The sequence below is a fragment of the Nelumbo nucifera genome, chromosome 4, assembly GCF_055504915.1.
Source record: "Nelumbo nucifera cultivar China Antique chromosome 4, China Antique-T2T, whole genome shotgun sequence".
NCBI lineage: Eukaryota > Viridiplantae > Streptophyta > Magnoliopsida > Proteales > Nelumbonaceae > Nelumbo > Nelumbo nucifera.
The window spans coordinates 9349815-9368090 of record NC_142652.1 but is presented as its reverse complement, the minus strand read 5'-3'; the positions used below and the strand labels follow the sequence as shown (position 1 = coordinate 9368090).

The 18276-nt window shown below is 38.3% G+C and overlaps 2 protein-coding genes across 2 annotated transcripts; one reads left to right on the top strand and one right to left on the bottom strand.

The window, feature by feature from the left end:
• Positions 1-1505: 1505 nt before the first annotated feature.
• AOAT2 (alanine-2-oxoglutarate aminotransferase 2) lies at positions 1506-17920 on the top strand. Its single transcript, XM_088904097.1, is given in 12 exon segments — positions 1506-2593; positions 2989-3104; positions 3332-3449; positions 9851-9996; positions 11060-11145; positions 11147-11231; positions 11332-11463; positions 13254-13319; positions 13562-13626; positions 14995-15104; positions 15223-15360; positions 15553-17920. Coding segments are annotated over 10 exon segments (915 nt in total). The 5' UTR covers positions 1506-2593; positions 2989-3104; positions 3332-3376; the 3' UTR covers positions 15567-17920.
• LOC104591471 (S-adenosyl-L-methionine-dependent methyltransferases superfamily protein) lies at positions 16746-18254 on the bottom strand. Its single transcript, XM_010250313.3, has one exon. It carries the CDS (start codon positions 17857-17859, stop codon positions 16852-16854), a length of 1008 nt encoding a protein of 335 aa, XP_010248615.1. The 5' UTR covers positions 17860-18254; the 3' UTR covers positions 16746-16851.
• Between the last annotated feature and the right edge of the window lie 22 nt (positions 18255-18276).

Here is an 18276-nt window from a genome sequence, read left to right as displayed (position 1 = left end):
AGGGTTGGAATGTGTTTTGTTGGTAGAAGATCTCAACTATTTTCAAAGACATGAGCGATTTTTTATGATGATGGTGATAGTAAATTCTGTCACATTTTTTGTTTAATATGATGAATATACAATATTATAAATGTGCTCAAATATTTTTTATATTTTTTTGTATTTTTATAATTTTGTGTGTTTTTATCTTTTTTTTTTATTATTATTTTTTAATTATGACATCAAGGATTGATACATTTGACCATCAATGCAGTTAAACAATTTCCCATCTCTAAACATGTACATTCAGAGGACTCTCGGTTGTGGATTTATGAGAAGACTGGTTCCTTTTCAGTCAAATGGATCTTCAAGTTGATCTCTCCTGGTAGAAGTTCTGGAAATTGCATTTGTATCATGGCGTTCAGCTTTTCATTTGGAAAGTTCTGCACAATGGACTCAAGACTAGAGACAGGTTATTTTCGACTAATCATGAAAGCTATTATCCATGGGGATGCAACGAGGTGGAATCTGTTGAACACATTTTTTTGCACTGCTCATATGCTCGTGCAGTTTGGTAGGGCTCTCCATTGTGTTGGCGCCCTGAACTTAGTGTTGGATCTTCATCATTAATTGATTGGATCCAGGGTTGCATTCAAAATGTATGCATCAGTAATGAGCAATCCATGTCTATCTTTCTCATTACAGTCTACATTTTATGGCAATTGTGGTATGCTAGGAACCAAATCATATTCCAAGCAGTGGCTTCTACCCCTTTTGAGGTAATTAAGTCAGTCCTCTCAAATGAAACGAATGGCTATTGGCTTCTGCACACAGGGTTAGTGTTGAACATAACATGCTGTCACCACAGCTCGACAAGATAGACAAATGGAATATAATTGTCGCAGGCTCAAGCGGAGATTTTGATCTTTGTGGATGGTGCGGTGAAACATAAGAAAGCAACTAGTGCTTGGGTTTTGGTTAATAAGAACCCTGAAGTTTTTGGAGGCTGGAGTTGATGCTTTGGAGGTGGTAGATATTGAATATGCTGAGGCCTGGGCTGTCTATTACAAGTAGGGGTGCTCGCGGTTCGGTGAACCGTGGGCCTTTTTTTTTTGTCTGAATCAGTATTATCGGTTTTTAAAAAACTGGTAATTGAAACTGAATCGAAATCAATTGATTAATCGGTTGATCAGTTTGGTTAATTATTGGTTCGATTCATCAGTTTTTTTATTTTTTTATTTTTACAATATATATTATATAAATATATAATAAAAAATTATAAATATATATGAAATATTATATTTTAAATAATAAATAATATATCATATATTATAAATATATATTTATATATAATACATATTTATTAATTTATAATAATAAAAAATATTAAATATATATATATATATATATAATATAGAAATATATGTATACTGGTTGGTTAGGTTAACCATCGTTTTTTTATATTGGTTAACCGAAACTGAACCAATATTTTCGATTTTTTTAAACACCAAATCGAAACTGAACCGGTCAATTCGATTAATCGATTTTTTCGATTCGATTTTGATCGATTTTTTTGGTCGATTGATTTTTCGATTCTTTTTACTCACCGCTAATTATAAGGCAGTTCTCCCTGCTGAGAAATAACTAGCCAAGGTGATTCACATTTTGGGAGATAATTCAACAGACATCAACTGCTTGAAGAGACGCCTCACTTTTTGCTCATGGCGTAGTAAACCAATTATTAACGATACTCTGTCCTTGTTCTCAGATTTATATGCTGTGTCTTTCTTTCATGTTAAGAGTCAAGAAAATGTATTAGCTCATAAACTTGCTACTTCTTATAGGGATGGTAGGTTATCTCAGACCTGGGTTGACTCAACGCCCCCCTGATGTTATTGTTTTTGTTCTTGGTGATTTTAATGCTTAAATCTGATATGTTGCAGCAAAAAAAAAAAAAAAAAAAAGCAACTTCTTTTTGCTTCTCGAAACAAAACACGATTCAAAATTTGTTTCTTGAGGAATGGGTCGGGTATTTTCATTCTAACTTCTAAGCACTGTGCGATCCGAGCCTCTCCTTATCTTGAACTCTGGAATACACTCCTGCCACTTGAAAGTTAGATTCACATGAAACCAAACATATGCCAGATAGTTTACTTACCCTTGAAAGCGGGCTGTTATGAAATGTGCCACCACAGGTGATCTTTTGCTCCTTTTTTTTTTTTTTTTAATTTATATGGCCACTGAGGCACCTCATTCCACTGACCAAAAGAGAACAAGGTATCTTTTGTCTTTCTTGTGATGGTAGGCAAAGTGTAAAAATTACTATTTTCTTTGATTCTATGTTCTGATGGGTTTAATATGTTCACTTTCACCACGTTTATTTCTTTTTTTAAGTTCTGAATCCTTTTCATTTCCATGAAAGGTTTTCAGGTTGTGAACCGAGTCTGTAGGTGTCTGCTGAACCTCTGTTCATATTCATATCAGTGACATCAACATCATGCAACCAAAGCCATTAGATTATGATTCGATTAATGAAAATGTGAAAAAGGTTGCATATGCTGTTAGAGACGAGCTCTATCTTCGAGCTTCTGAGCTTCAGAAGGAAGGAAAGAAGGTGGATATAGTTCTCTTTTTTAGATCAAGATATATATAGTTCTTCTCTTTGGTCATCATTATTTTAATTATTGGCATTGTCTAGCTGCAACTTTAGGGAATGGGCTTTGACTTGCTTTTCACTGGTTGTACAGTAGATTGTCATTATATTCCTGTAAAATGTGAACTAATAAAGTGGCACATTTTGTGGTACTAATCGTTATATGAATATACAAGTAAGTTGGTCTCTGATTACATTATGATACTTTAACCTAGCTAAATTATAGGAGTATATAGATGTTTCAAATTTTGATTTTGATTTATTTCAATATTATTCATCTTTTTATATTTAATGGCTCCTTTTTTTCTTAAATGTATGTTATTCGCCCTTCTTACCTTTGCAGTTGTCTTTTGCAGATTATTTTTACAAATGTTGGCAACCCTCATGCTCTAGGACAGAAGCCATTGATCTTTCCTCGGCAGGTTGTTTAACAATTTGGCTATGTTTGGTTTGAAGGAAAATGTAGGGAAAGGTAGCCTTTATGTTTCCTTTTTCTTTACTCTCTTATAGGAATAATCTGTTTTAATCTTCAAATTTATTAGTTTTGAAGAATATGTATTTAGCTTTATGAAATCTTTACTGAAAATTAAATGGAAAATTGTTTACAGAAAATTTTATTCTTTTAGCTCGGATATGCTCTATTCTTGGTATGCCTGACCCACCATTATTGTTTTTGATATGCAATAATTCTTATTGTAGGTGGTGGCTCTGTGTCAAGCTCCATTTTTATTAGATGATCCTAATATGGGACTCATCTTCCCAGCAGATGCTATTGCAAGATCCAAACATTATCTTTCAATGACATCGGGTGGTCTAGGTATGATATATCTTGCATATTATGTTCATGCATGAAAAAGTGTTTACTATTCGAGATATCACCATGTTCTATCTTTTGTAGAGAACTTGGTCTTGATTAAATATGAAAGGAGTGGGAAAGACCATAAAATGAAAGACAATATGAATAACCTACTTATGCATTATTTTTTGAAAACTTAGGTGCTTATAGTGATTCTGGATGATTTCCAGGAATAAGGAAGGAGGTTGCAGAGTTCATTGAAAGGCGTGATGGGTATCCAAGGTGTTAGAGCTAGCCGAATAATTCATCAAAAAAAAAGAGCTAGCCGAATAAGGGTAGATTAGTCAATTGACTTCTGTTAAGTTATGTGCTTATGTGGCAGTCTTTATAGAGACTTCTTGTCCCATACTTAAGTGGGGGCAGTTTAGTCTTTATACTACTAATTAGAGCCTAATCAATATTAAGGGTCGGCTAATAGGGTTTAACCTATTAAGTTCGATTGTTCTTTCATCTTCTTCTTCTTCTCCTCTTCTACTGGTTCGGACTACTGTAGCAACAGAGAAAACATGGTATCAGAGCAGGACGTTGCCCTCTAATCTCCTCATAGATTCATGACCTGCTCCTTTCTGTTCGTGGCCTCTTCTTTTTCTTCTTTTTGGGCTGACAGTGGAGAACACAGGTTCAGCCTAGGTCTGAGAACACCTCAGTTCCTCTTTCTCTGCGCATAACCTGTTTTTTTTTTTCAAGAGAACAACTTTAGTAGTGAATGGTCGACTGAAGCTCTCAAAAGAAGGTTGGTTACCTCCTTTTTTTTTGTGCTGTTGATATTTCTGGGTTGAAAATCTTCAAAAAATCTGTGAGGACTGATCAGAACCTAGAGAACTAGGTTGTTTGTTGCCTTGGTTCTTGGAAAAATGTCCAAGAACAGGCTGTGTTTATAGTGGTCGAATGATGTAAGGGTTACTGCAGGTGGCCGAATGGTGTAAGGGGTACTGCAGTGGCACTAATTGAGTTTTCTTTGGACTTGTAGTGCCCTCTGAAAAAGGTCAGACAGGTCTGCACCATGTGTGACAGCTATGGCTGTGTGATGGTGCTTGTGAGTAAATGCTGAATTAATGTCAGTGTGATTCATGGTTTTGTGAAATCAGTAGTGGTGTGAACAAGAACAAAAGCTTGTGTACCTATCATTGTGTTTGGGGACTGCTGTAGTTTCTGGAACATCAAACTCCTGACAACAGTACTTAGTTGGTGACTGGGAATTCAGATTAGAAGCAACATCGGAAGAGCATCATGGCAGCAACTGGAGATGGCTGTAGTGATCAGAAACCTAGTGTGGTGTTTCCCTTTGACTATCTGGGTGTACAGATGACTTCAATTAAACTTAATGGTAAGAACTATGTTCCATGGGCCAAGTCAGTAGGAGTTTTTCTCAAGGCAAAGAGGAAAATGAAGCATGTGAAGGAAGATAAACCACCAGCTGACTCTTCAGGGTTTGATGATTGGGAACAGGAAGATGCCCAAATTATGACATGGTTATGGAATAGTATGGAACCCAAAATAAGTGCCAACTTTATGTTCTTAGATACAACTAAGGATATATGGGAACATGCCAAGAAGCTGTATTCTGGGCAGGATAATACTACAAGGGTATATCAGCTCTATCAGGAGTATTTTGATTTGCAGCAAGGGAATAAAACCCTAGAAGAGTACTATGCCAGTATGAAGAACCTCAGAAATGAACTCAATGTCTATCATCCCCTCACTCAAGATGTTAAGGTTCAGCAACAACAGAGGGAACAACTAGATGCCACTAGGTTCTTAGTGGGGTTGAAATCAGAATATGAACCAGTTAGGGCCCAAATATTAGGGAGCTCTACTCTTCCTACACTTGAGGAAATGTTTGCACGACTTCGTAGGATTTCTTTGGGACCTATAGAGAATCCCAGACAGTCTGACAGATCAGCATTTGTGATAGCCAGAGGAGGTGGACGTGGTACTAAAGGGGGAGGACATGCCTCTCGAGGAGGTCGTGGTGGTTCCGTATTTTGCCGTGGTGGTGGTCGTGACTTAGGGGGAGGTCGTGGCAAAGGAAAAAGTGACTCTACAAGGAAGTGTACCCATTGTGGCAGGGACGGACATTCGGTAAATTTCTGTTATGATCTCCATGACCCTCCTTCTACATGGGCCAATCATGCTGTAGCTGGTGGGGTTGATGTCAGTGATAACCAACAGGCAGATCTAACTCCTTCCACATCTACATCTGTTTCCGGGAAGGAGATGGTGAGTGTACCGCGTGATGAGTATGAGCGGTTCCTCCAGACTACTTCACAACATACTACTGCCACCCTTGCCCACTCAGGTATAGCTTGTCTATCATCCAAACCCTCTCCCTGGATTATTGACTCTGGAGCCTCTGATCACATGACCGGGACTCTAGGTGTGTTCTCTTCCCTCTCTGAAACTTCCACATCTCAAACTGTTACCTTTGCCAACGGTTCCTCTTCTCCCATTTGTGGTGTTGGTAATGTTGACGTGACTTCTCTCTCTTTATCATCTGTTCTATATGTCTCCAAATATCCATTCAATCTTATGTCTGTTAGTAAATTAACCAAGACTCTTAATTTCTCTATTACATTTTTCCCTTGCTTTTGTGTTTTTCAGGATCTCAAGACGGGGAAGAAGATTGGTGGGGGGCATGAGGCTGGTGGATTGTATTACCTTGACGGTGGTGGATCGTCAGTTGCACTTCAGACTTCTCTCACTCCTCTACAGTGGCATTGTCGACTGGGACATCCATCTCTCAAGGCACTCAAGATACTGGTTCCGTCTTTGAGTCATTTGTCGTCGTTACAGTGTGAGTCGTGTCAGTATGGGAAACATCGTCGTGTTTCCTTTAGTCCTAGAGTTGAAAGTCGTATGTTGAGTCATTTTGCTTTGGTTCATTCAGATGTTTGGGGCCTGATCAAAATAGAGTCTTATAATGGTTACAAGTATTTTGTCACTTTTATTGATAATTGTTCAAGGATGACATGGATTTACTTAATGAAAGAAATGAGTGAATTATTTTCCATTTTTCAAAAATTTCATGCTGAAATACGTACACTATTTGGTGTTCCAATCAAAATTCTTCGTTCAGATAATGGTCGTGAATACTTTCTTACTTCCTTTCAACAGTATTTAGAACAGCATGGCATCATCCATCAAACTTCATGTGCATCCACTCCTTAACAAAATGGGGTGGCTGAACGAAAGAACCGTCATCTCCTTGAAACTGCTCGGTCTATTCTTCATCATATGAGTGTTCCTAAACGGTTTTGGAGTGATGTTGTACTTACTGCGTGTTTCCTCATTAATTGGATGCCCTCCTTCATTCTTCATGGTCGGTCTCCCTTCTCTATCTTGTTCCCCACCTTGTCTCCCTTTCCATTAACACCTCGTATCTTTGGCTGTGTGTGCTTTATTCACAATTTGAGTCATGGAATAGACAAGCTGGATGCACGCTCCATTAAGTGTGTCTTTCTTGGCTACTCTCGGACTCAAAAAGGGTACAAGTGTTACAATCCCATTACTCGGAAGTGCTATGTCTGCCCTGATGTCACCTTTTTTGAGTCTGTCCCCTTCTTCTCGGGACCTGAAGTATATGTGTCTCCACCTTTGCTTCCTCTTCCTCTTCCAGTCCGTGATCCCGTTCCGGGTGTTCCTGTTGGGATTGACCCTTCACCTCCTCCCGTGCAGATCCCTACTGAACGACCATCGATCCGGCACGTTTATACTCATCGACAGACACCGGCTCCTCCTCCAGCTTCTACCTTGTCTGCGGATCCTGTTGTTGCTCCTGTTCCTGAACCCTCAGGATTTGATCTACCCATTGCTTTACGAAAAGGTAAACGTAGTTATACCTTCCATCCCATTTCCAATTTTGTTTCAGTATCTCGCCTTTTCGCCTCACATCGCCAGTTTGTTTCACTATTGTCATCTATTTCTATACGTAAGAATGTCTAAGAGGCTCTTAGCTCACCTGGGTGGCGGCAGGCAATGGAGGAGGAACTCTCTGCCCTTCAGCATACTCACACGTGGGAGCTCACTACTCTTCCACCTAGTAAGCATGTTGTGGGTTGTAAATGGGTATATACTGTTAAATACTTGCCAGATGGTAGTGTGGAGCGTCTGAAGGCCAGACTTGTTGCTAAAGGTTATTCACAATTATATGGAGTAGACTATATGGAGACCTTCTCTCCAGTGGCTAAGATTGGCTCTGTCCGTGTGTTAATTTCCCTGGCAGTTGTGTATGATTGGCCCTTGTTTCAAATTGACATTAAAAATGCCTTCCTTCATAGTGACCTTATGAAGGAAGTATATATGGAGCAACCACCTGGGTTTGTTGCTCAGGGGGAGGATGGTAAGGTGTGCAGACTGAAAAAGGCAATTTATGGTTTGAAACAATCGCCTCGTGCTTGGTTTGGGAAGTTTAGTGAAGTGGTGAAGAATTTTGGAATGAAACAATGCCAGGTTGACCACTCAGTGTTCAGCTATGATTCAGAAGCCGGAAAGATTTTATTAGTGGTCTATGTGGATGATATTGTCATAACTGGTAGTGACAAATTGAGAATCAATAAACTAAAGGTCTTTCTGCAAAATCATTTTCAAACAAAAGACCTTGGGACATTGAAGTATTTCTTGGGTATAGAAGTTGCTAGATCAAGACAAGGTGTAAACCTGTGCCAAAGAAAATATGTTCTTGATCTACTGGATGAAACAGGACTGTTAGGTGCAAAACCGGCTGAAACTCCTATGGAACCAAATGTTAAGTTGAGCAATGATACAGGGGAAATATTTGATGATCTTGGAAGGTATAGACGGCTAGTGGGGAAGCTGAACTATTTGACTATCACGAGACCAGACATCTCCTTTGCAGTCAGTGTGGTGAGTCAATTTATGCAGAACCCTCGTATACCTCACTGGGATGCAGTTCTTAGAATTGTAAGGTACCTGAAGGGAGCTCCGGGCCGTGGGTTATTGTACAAACCAGGAGGAAAACTTGAAGTAATTGGGTATACAGATGCAGATTGGGCAGGCTCTGTGTCTGATAGAAGATCTACTACAGGTTATTGCACGTTTCTTGGAGGAAATCTTGTGACATGAAAGAGTAAGAAGCAAACGGTTGTGGCTAGAAGTAGTGCTGAAGCCGAGTACAGAGCTGTGGCACACATTACATGTGAATTAGTATGGCTTAGGAATCTCCTACAAGACATCGGGTTCTCCATGGATAAACCTATGAAATTGTACTGTGACAATCAAGCTGCACTCCACATCTCATCCAACCCTATTTTTCATGAGAGAACAAAGCACATAGAGATTGATTGCCACTTTGTGAGGGAGAAGGTCCTTACTGGAGAGATAAGCACAAAACATGTGGGCTCAGGTGATCAGTGGGCAGATTTGTTTACAAAAGACTTAAGCTTAGGAAGAGTGAACTATATATGTAACAAGCTGGGATTATATGACATATATTCTCCAGCTTGAGGGGGAGTGTTAGAGCTAGCCGAATAAGGGTAGATTAGTCAATTGACTTCTGTTAAGTTATGTGCTTATGTGGCAGTCTTTATAGAGACTTCCTGTCCCATACTTAAGTGGGGGCAGTTTAGTCTTTATACTACTAATTAGAGCCTAATCAATATTAAGGGTCGGCTAATAGGGTTTAACCTATTAAGTTCGACTGTTCTTTCATCTTCTTCTTCTTCTCCTCTTCTACTGGTTCGGACTACTGTAGCAACAGAGAAAACACAAGGTAATAATGTTAGGTATCGAATCTTCTGTAAAAGTTTTTGGATTCCTAAATTATAAGCTGAGTTGCTTAATGCATTTGGACCCATATGCAGTGACCCAGAACTCATATATCTCACAAATGGTGCAAGCAAAGGGGTAAAGCAGAACTTGAATACCATCATCCGTGGTGAAAAGGATGGGGCAAGTCCTGACTCCTGAATGACTTTGGTTCGATTTGAATAAGCTTTTGTTCTTGAGCTTTGGGCTGTGGGAAACAAAAATGAACCAAAAAGTGTTTTGAGCATTTCGTAAGAATTGCTTTTAAAAGCATAACAATCTAAAGCCAAAGCACTTTTAAGCCCCAACCTCAAAGCACAAAACTAAAATTGGAACTTTGTGCTTTTGGGCTTTAAAAGCACAAATCCTGAAGCTTATCCAAACACAGCCTTAGCCAATATTTTTTTTCCTTTTCTCCTTGGTTGCTGCAAGAATGCTTCTCATCTCATCTCACTTTTTTCTTATCTTCCTTCTCTGTTTATATGTGGAGGATACTTGTCTCTCTATGTTCTGTTTACATGCAGAGTTTACTTTTCTTTTTCCTATGCTTTTTAGATCCACTTTGGTGGATAATCTTATTTGGCAGATTTTGGTCCCAGTACCTCAATATCCACTGTACTCTGCTACAATATCTCTATTCGGCGGTTCTCTTGTTCCATATTACCTGGAAGAGACAGCAAATTGGGGTCTCGACATTAATAACATTCGTCAGTCAGTTGCACAGGCTCATTCTAGAGGAATAACAGTGAGTGCACCTTCATTATTCCAATAAAGCACAGAAAATATTTTTAGCAATCAATACCTAAGGTGTGGTTGGCACTTCAATTGATGAGATGATCCATGGTTAACTCAGTTTACCTGAACCACTAAAAAATTTTTGTGAAGTCCCTATGAGATAATTGAATGGTCAAAATATAGCATCAGTCTCATTAACTTAGTGAAGTTTCAAGAAGTTTCTTTTAAATTCATATGCTTGAAAAGGCTGCCAACATGATGTTAGCTTGAACCAAGGGTAAGATGTGGACTGCAATTAGGAACAGGCAAAGGCTCTCATTAAACAAGTTATGACTGCCTTGCTGTGTTCATCAATCATTGGCTTAAAAATTCAGACAACATAAAAATTGTAAACCTTTTCTGTTTTTTGGTCAAATGAGTGATAAACATATAGGGCATATGCAATAGGAGTGCACTTATTGGAAAAAGAGCTAGGTTCAGGTCCTGAATATACTGAAGAGCAAACTCATTTTATATATACATCCTAAGCTACATGGGTACTTCAAAACAGGTCCCATGTCCATGCCACATCCTTCAATTTTTTTTTTTTTTGGTGTGTGTGTGTGTGTAAATTTTATGCCAGTATCTCTTCCATGCTTGTGTTTGGATAGTGCAACAATGTGAAAATCTAAACTTGTTCACTGGCAAACAATTTATACCTCTTCTTTTCTGTCTTACTCATCCAAAGAGCCATGAATAAGGCAACTTTGTAACAAAGAAGATTTTCTATGGGATATTCATCAAACGGTAACAGTTAATTCTATGTTGTTGCATATGGACCTGATATTTTGATATTAAATTGGATTCTTTAATGTTCTTCTCCCGGGGGGGGGGGGGGCTGATTAAAATATAGGAAAATTCCTCAACTGTTGGTCAGTGTATAAAAAAAGTATACAGGAGGGTAGATATCTGACTTGATTGATTCAGGTGAACCATAGTACAGTTATTGAAAAGCTTTTCTGTCTTCTTCAACTTGCACATATTGGAGACTCTGATTATCACTAAATTATTTCTTATGTAATGGATTTGATCAGGTCCGAGCTATGGTAATTATAAATCCAGGAAACCCTACTGGTCAGTGTCTGAGTGAAGCTAATCTAAAGGAAATACTACACTTCTGTCTCCAAAAACTTAGTCCTGCTTGCAGATGAAGTTTATCAGCAGAACATATACCAAGATGAGCGTCCTTTCATAAGTGTAAAAAAGGTATAGTATTTATGGTCCTTGGCTCCTTGCCCTTAATTTTTATTATGTGCTTGAGAGCGGCTCTTCCTGTTAAAACTAACTGGTCTGCAAACACTTCAAGGTTTTGATGGACCTGGGCCCACCCATAAGCAAGGAGGTCCAACTCGTGTCTTTTCATACAGTCTCCAAAGGATATTGGGGTGAATGTGGACAATGAGGAGGATACTTTGAGATGACAAACATTCCCCCAAAGGTCTACTTCTTTCCTTTAACTGCTTTAAATGGTCTAATTAAATTGTGAGAATTTGTTACTGATTTATAGTTTATAAGGACATCCTTAGGCAATTTTTATAGTACTGAAAAGGTACTATTCCTAAAACATGAATTTGAACAAATATGCAGATTTATTGATTACCAGTTTGTTACTTGTTAGGTAACCATACCTTTTCAGTATCATAGCAGGACTCTCATCATTATGTCCTATTTTATATGTTCTGGTTAGATTTTGTTCACCATACCAGAGAGTCATAAGGATACATATTTGATTGAACTATAGAATTGACTTTTATATTGTAACAAGGGGCATTGTCTAATGTTGGTCCGGCTATCTGGGATCTTGAGAGGGGTGAACTGGATAGAGACCTACCACCAAAATTATCTGCATGACACAGTCACTCTCAGACTAAACTCATGTTCTTATGCTTACCAGCCTGAGATTTTATGATATAACCAAATTTTATGAAGTCATTAGAAGGAATCTAGGAATAGATCCCATAGGTGAGAAAATGAGAGAAAGTAAACTAAGTCACTAAGATGGTTTAATCACATGTGAGAAGACCATCTAACAGCACCCACAAGAAGTGTTCTGTCAGAAATTGAAGGGGCTAGAATAGAATGGGGCAGACCGAAAAGGACATAGGTTGAAGTAGTGAAAAATGATTTAAGCATTCATAATTTAACAATGGACATGGCACTGAACAGAATGAAATGGAAAAACAGGATTCTTGTAGCCAAACCCAAATAGTTGGGACAAGGCTTAGATGATGAAGAATGAAAGAAAAAGACAATGTTAAGATGGATCCCTAAAGCAGGTAGGAGTAGGACTGACCGGCTTAGCTGGTGAGTAGGGACTTACACAAGGCCTACTGGCCATACCATGGAACTTTTCACCTGCTTCTATTCTTTGGGTTTAAACCTGAGTTTCCTCTGGGAGAGATGCCATATGACTATTGAAGGAGGAGGTTGTTAGCACATCAAGGTTAGTTAATTTGTAACATTACAAGCCATTTGTCTAATATAAGAAAACAGCCTGGACCAAGCAAATATTTGGAGGGATTTAATGTTTTATAATTCAGATATTGTTCTATCTGTTCCTCCCTCAATAAGATAAAAATGATGTAACACAAACAAATTTAAGCTGTCATACAAGGTAGGCCTAATACAGATATACCATTAGGCACATAACATGGTTAATTCATTCTTTTTTTTGGAGGCCTAAGCCAAATTTCATTTCACCAACATCAAATATCTCAATATAACAGAGTCCTCCCTCAAAATATCAAGGATAGAAGTTGGAGGATTGTCTGGCCAAGTGAAAAATAAATACTTATCAAGATGATAATGTGCTAGCACATGAGCAAAATGTTACATTCATTTGGTTGATAAAAATGTGGGAAACTGTACATGAAAGAAATCTTTAGCACTGCATGGTGACAACCACAGGCCAATTATTAGCTTAAGGAATTTAGATAACCTTATGTTGTCAGGTTCTATCTGTTATTGTTGGTCCATTCTTAAAAGTATATACGATGATTACCTTATATTTCCTCCAATATCAAAGTATTCATGCCAATATTTGGTTGTAAGTTGATTCCTTCCTTAGTTGGGATAAGGCTTGGGTGATGATGATGATGAAGTTGATTCCTTCCTTCTAGCAAATGAGAAAACGAGACTTCCACTTTGAGGCGATTAAAAGTTGAACTAAGCAGTACTAGGTTATCGATATTCATCTTCTTTCTGTTAAATGTTAATCTGTTGTTGCAGACTGTTGATGAAATTTATAAGGTTGCATCCATATCACTCAGTCCAAATGTCCCCATACAGATCTTTGTATGTCTCCTATCCCAAAAAAATGAAATTTGCAAGTTATACTGCAGTTACATTAGTTGGATTCCTGGAATATTTGTGCAAAAAGTAAGATTAATTTACTTAAGCACAGACTGCATAGTATGGTTAATTTCTTTTAATCCCTAGAAGATTCTATTTTGTGGTACTATTGGGATTGCCCCCATTTTCTCTTATTAGACCTGTTAAACCTAATAATTACTTTTTCTTTTCCCTTTTTTTTACAGCTAAGCCTGATGGTTAACCCACCCAAGCCAGGGGACATTTCGTATTTGAAGTTTATTACAGAGAGGTATGATGGCTACAGTTCAACTCCTGTAGATCACACTTTTCTCCCTGCAATCTAATTTCTTTTGTTGTCAATTTGTCTGGTTGCAGTTGAATTCACTGCCAATACACTTTTTTTCTCTTTTTTTTTCCGATTTACCTAGAATCTTCATAGAAAGTACGGACGATTTTTATTTGATCCTGACAGATTAAAACTTGTTTTGATATGCAAGATGAAATATAATGTTAACTGTTGTAGCCTTGTAGGCCATATAATAAAAGGTTTTCTAATGACAAAGCAAGGTACAAGGCTAAACAAAGGGTGGCCAATGTTGGCCCAGGCTATCCAGGATCTTGGTGTGAGACTGGATATGGATCTAACCTTGTGCATTTTCTTTTACAAAGTGGAAGCTCTCAGACTCGAATATCATTCTTGTCAGTCTTAGATTTTACCATTACTTGGTGTAATGGGTGTAATGGTTAAATCTCAGGCTAGCAAGTGTAGAACATGGATTTGAGTCTGAGGGCGACCACTTTGTGTGAAGAAATGCCAGAGGTTAGGACCATACCTAGTCTACCCCTCCCAAGAACCCAGGTAACTGGGGCCAACATTGGGTGATGGCCTTTTTTTTCTTTAATTTTTAAATTTATGTTTTCCTAATTTCATTAAGGAATTTTATTAATTTGTTAAGCACATGCATCTATAATGAAGACATACATGCTAATCAAACTGTTATAACAAATGAGTGGTGGCCTTGTTAGATTTGGCCATAACCCACTCTCTTGTCTGATGATGATAATTGCTCTTTTGTGGTACTTTGCCAGCAGTTTTTCATCTTTCACTATTTCTTTTGCCCATCTGGAGGATGCGATTGATTGGATGGTCATGTTGTCTGCTTAATTTCAATTTTGGGAATGTTAATTCTCATGGGCTGGACTGATGAATGTGTCACCATACAGTTCCAGTTAGCATTCTATTATTTGACAATGAACTAAATACATATTTGAATTTTGAACTACAAAATATGCAGCAAAGCTACCCTTGATTCATTAGGCTGTGTTTGGAAACGATGCAAATAAGTGTGAATGCAAATATGTAGAGTGTAAAACGGTTCATATAAATTGCAAACTTGGGTTAATTTTGCACTGACAATTTTATCTTCTTACCAAACAGACTTTTAGCTGTAATGGATGCAAATATGAATTTCAATAAAGCATATGCTTTTTTTATCAAAAGCCCACTTGAATGCAAATTTACTTTTTTTTATTGGTGTACTTTTACATCTTATTATCAATGCAAATATGCATTGGTCTGTCATTTTGTCAATGCATGAATGTAATGTTGCCAAACACAGGGAAAAGTGAACCAGAGTGCAAATTTACCCTGAACCAGGATTTACACTCCATTTGCATTGTTTCCAAACGCAGCCTTAAAAAGAAGAGCACACATTATGACTGATGGATTCAACAGCTGTAAAAATGTTGTTTGCAACTTCACAGAAGGTAAATAACAATTTCAGGGCAATCCTTCTTCCATTTTACACATTAGTATCTTCTTACAGTTTGTGATATGTTTCCTTAATCTTGAGATATCGGCTACTTATTAAAATACCGGTTTCAGGGGCTATGTATTCCTTCCCACAGATGCGTCTACCACCAAAAGCAATTGAAACTGCCAAAAGGGCTGGAAAAGTTCCTGATGTTTTTTACTGTCTCAAACTTTTGGAAGCAACAGGCATCTCCATGGTCCCCGGTTCAGGTTTTGGCCAGAAAGAAGAGTACTTGTTAATTGTATTGTTTTCTTGAGATATTCTTGTGCTCTCTCGAAGATGCTTGGGTCTCTTATATGTTTTTGAGAGATCTTGTTGTGTATATCCAAGGGGCATTTATATTTTCATTTCTTGCAACAAATTAATTTGAAATGTGGTTGATTCATTTGCTTCTTTTATAGGGCCTTCCACTTAATGACAACCATTTTGCCAGCTGAAGAAGATATGCCTGCAATCATGGCCAGTTTCAAGAAGTTCAATGATGAGTTCATGGAGCAATACGGAGACCACAGAGGCTATTCATGGATGTAAAGAGATTCTAAATATCCCAATTTTTATTATTTTCTCCAGCTCTTGAAATTAATTAATGTACTTATTATTAACCTTTTACACTTTATCCTATCTTTGGGTTAATAAATCTGTCCTTGTTTTTGTAAAGTATATTGGCTGTGAATCATCTGGTTTATTGTTTGCCTTCATGATACAAAAGGAGTTGTCCTTAACCAATCATGGGGATTTTTTCGGTAGAAAACAATCATGTAGGAAACAAAGTCAAAAGGAAATTTCTGAAGCTAAGACTAAGGGGTTGTTTAGTTCCATTGCCATTTATTAAATAAACGTTTTGTACATCTTCCTTGAGAAACAAAAAAAAAAGGTTGAAAAACATTTTTTAGTGTTCTTTTGACAGCTAGGCAGCACATAAGCTACATAGTGAAAAAACGCCCAAATGTTGGGGGAACATAGAAAAGACATTTTTCCTAACAGAGCTTTCATACAACCCGAGAAAAACATTTATTTAATAAATGGTTTAATTAAACAACATTTCAAAGTCTATTGGTGGAGATGCTTATGTGGTGTGGTGTTTTTCAGATAAACGGCAATGGAACCAAACACCATTTAAAGAAGTGTCCATTTTCTAGCTTCAGAAATCAATTCAAAATCAAATTCAAACAAGTGCAGCATGCATGGAACATTAAGCATAATAGCCTACTTTGATGAACCGTCATTGTGCAATTGGTACAAATTTCCAAATTTGCACCTGATTCCTTTCATCCTTTGATGGTTGCACCAAGTCTCCCAGAATAACCTTAAGAAGGTATTTGCAGTTGCAGACCTGGCAACAATATCCTTAAAACAGCCATTGGATCTCTTTCTAATGTTCTGTGTGTTTGTGCAAATCTCCCAAAATAACCGTCAAACAACGCTAGTGCTAACTTGGCAAAAAGGCACTTTTTCCCACAAACAACTATAACAACTTAAGATACTAGTAAGAATTTTGACAATCAGTCCCGGCATAAACACATAGAAGGGTTAATAGAAAAGACGTGAATAAATTGATTTTGCCCGAGGAAATGCGTATTTTGTGAAACACGAATGAAAAAAAGAACGAAGTTAAATATTGCTAAATCATTCATTATCCCAACATATCTGTAGGATACAACACAAAGCTCCACAGACATAGAGAACACGAACAAATCATACTATCCATGAAAAGGAACCCACATATCCACATAACATCTCAAGGATAAAGGTAACTTCTGCTTCCACAGACTGGGATCAGGCAACTCACCCGTCAGAGCGATCGAGCTGTCATCCTTCCTATTTCCAAGATTCAAAACAAACACTTGGCCCGGAAAGACCTGATGCATCGCTTTTAAAGACTCTTCCATAACTAATTTCCCGTCTCTTCTTGGATCCTCGGCTTCCACACAACTTCCTCCGACATTAACCATAATTCTTCCCCCTTTTCTCAAACTTCTTTTCAGTTTCTTCCATGTCTTTGGATTCTGAAGCTCGGTAACCAAACTGCCCTTGGCGAACAAATCGACCAAAATCCCCGAGAACCCATCTCTAACGCTGGCTTTCAGTGCATCTCCTATATAAATGAAAAGCTTCTGTGGGTTCTGTTTTTCGAGCTTGGAAAGGCCAAAATACTCTCGACCCACCGAAATCACAGACGGGTCAAGCTCCCAGCCGTGAACTTCGACTTCTGGGTACAGTTCCAAGATCAAACGGGCGGTGGAACCTGCTCCAAAACCAAGAATGCCCAAGGGCCCCGGAGGTAAAATTGGTGGGAGAGTAGCAAAGGCATCGAAGTAAGTGTTGGTAAGTAACTTGAAGAGGAAGGATATGCTGTGGATGTTTCCGGGACCATCGAGTAAGAGGAGTCTGGACCCTGCAAACGGGTGATCGGCCTTTCTAGAAACTTCAAGAACTCTGATGTAATTGTACCTGGACTTGAATTTCACGAGGACCTTGACGAGATCGATGGGGATGCCGTCATCCTGCGTCTTGGTTTTTGCGTCGGAGGAATGGGTCTGTCGAGCATTGACAGTTAATGCCCGGAAACCACTTGGATTTGGAAGATTTTTGCGAAACAATTTTATGTTTAGAAGGGTTGACGAGGAAGGGAGGCGGGAAGTTTGAAAAGCGGGTAAGCCTAACGGTCGGATTTGGTGGGAAATGAAGCCATGGGAAACTGATTTCATTTCAAGCGGAAAGAAGAATCTGTATCCCTTTCCTCGGCGAGTGCTTCCTCCAGCGTTACCCTCCTTCTGTCCTTCAGGGGGCTTCTAATAAATTGTAAGTTACAAGCTACAAAGACAATTATGCCCTTCACTATTAAAATTATGACCGACAGTATGGACCGGCATCCTGCACTCCTGCTTATTGCTTAGTGATCGTGGACCATTGGATCAGGGAGCTTTCGGTACGCCGTTTGTATTACTTTTAGGCTTCAATCAGAGGGTGAGCGTTCCAACTTCTAAGACTTGCTCCAATAACTGAACGGTGTTGATTAATCATCAGGCAAGTAAATAGGTGTTGGATGCTGGAAATCGATATAGCGAATCCAGATTGAAGAACCGAAGAAACAGGAAAAGGTTTCAACTGAAGAATTCGAGGTT

What these genes read in the sequence shown, in the direction of transcription:
- LOC104591471 (XM_010250313.3), bottom strand. Translation starts at nt 17,859, where the DNA reads ATGAAATCAGTTTCCCATGGCTTCATTTCCCACCAAATCCGACCGTTA.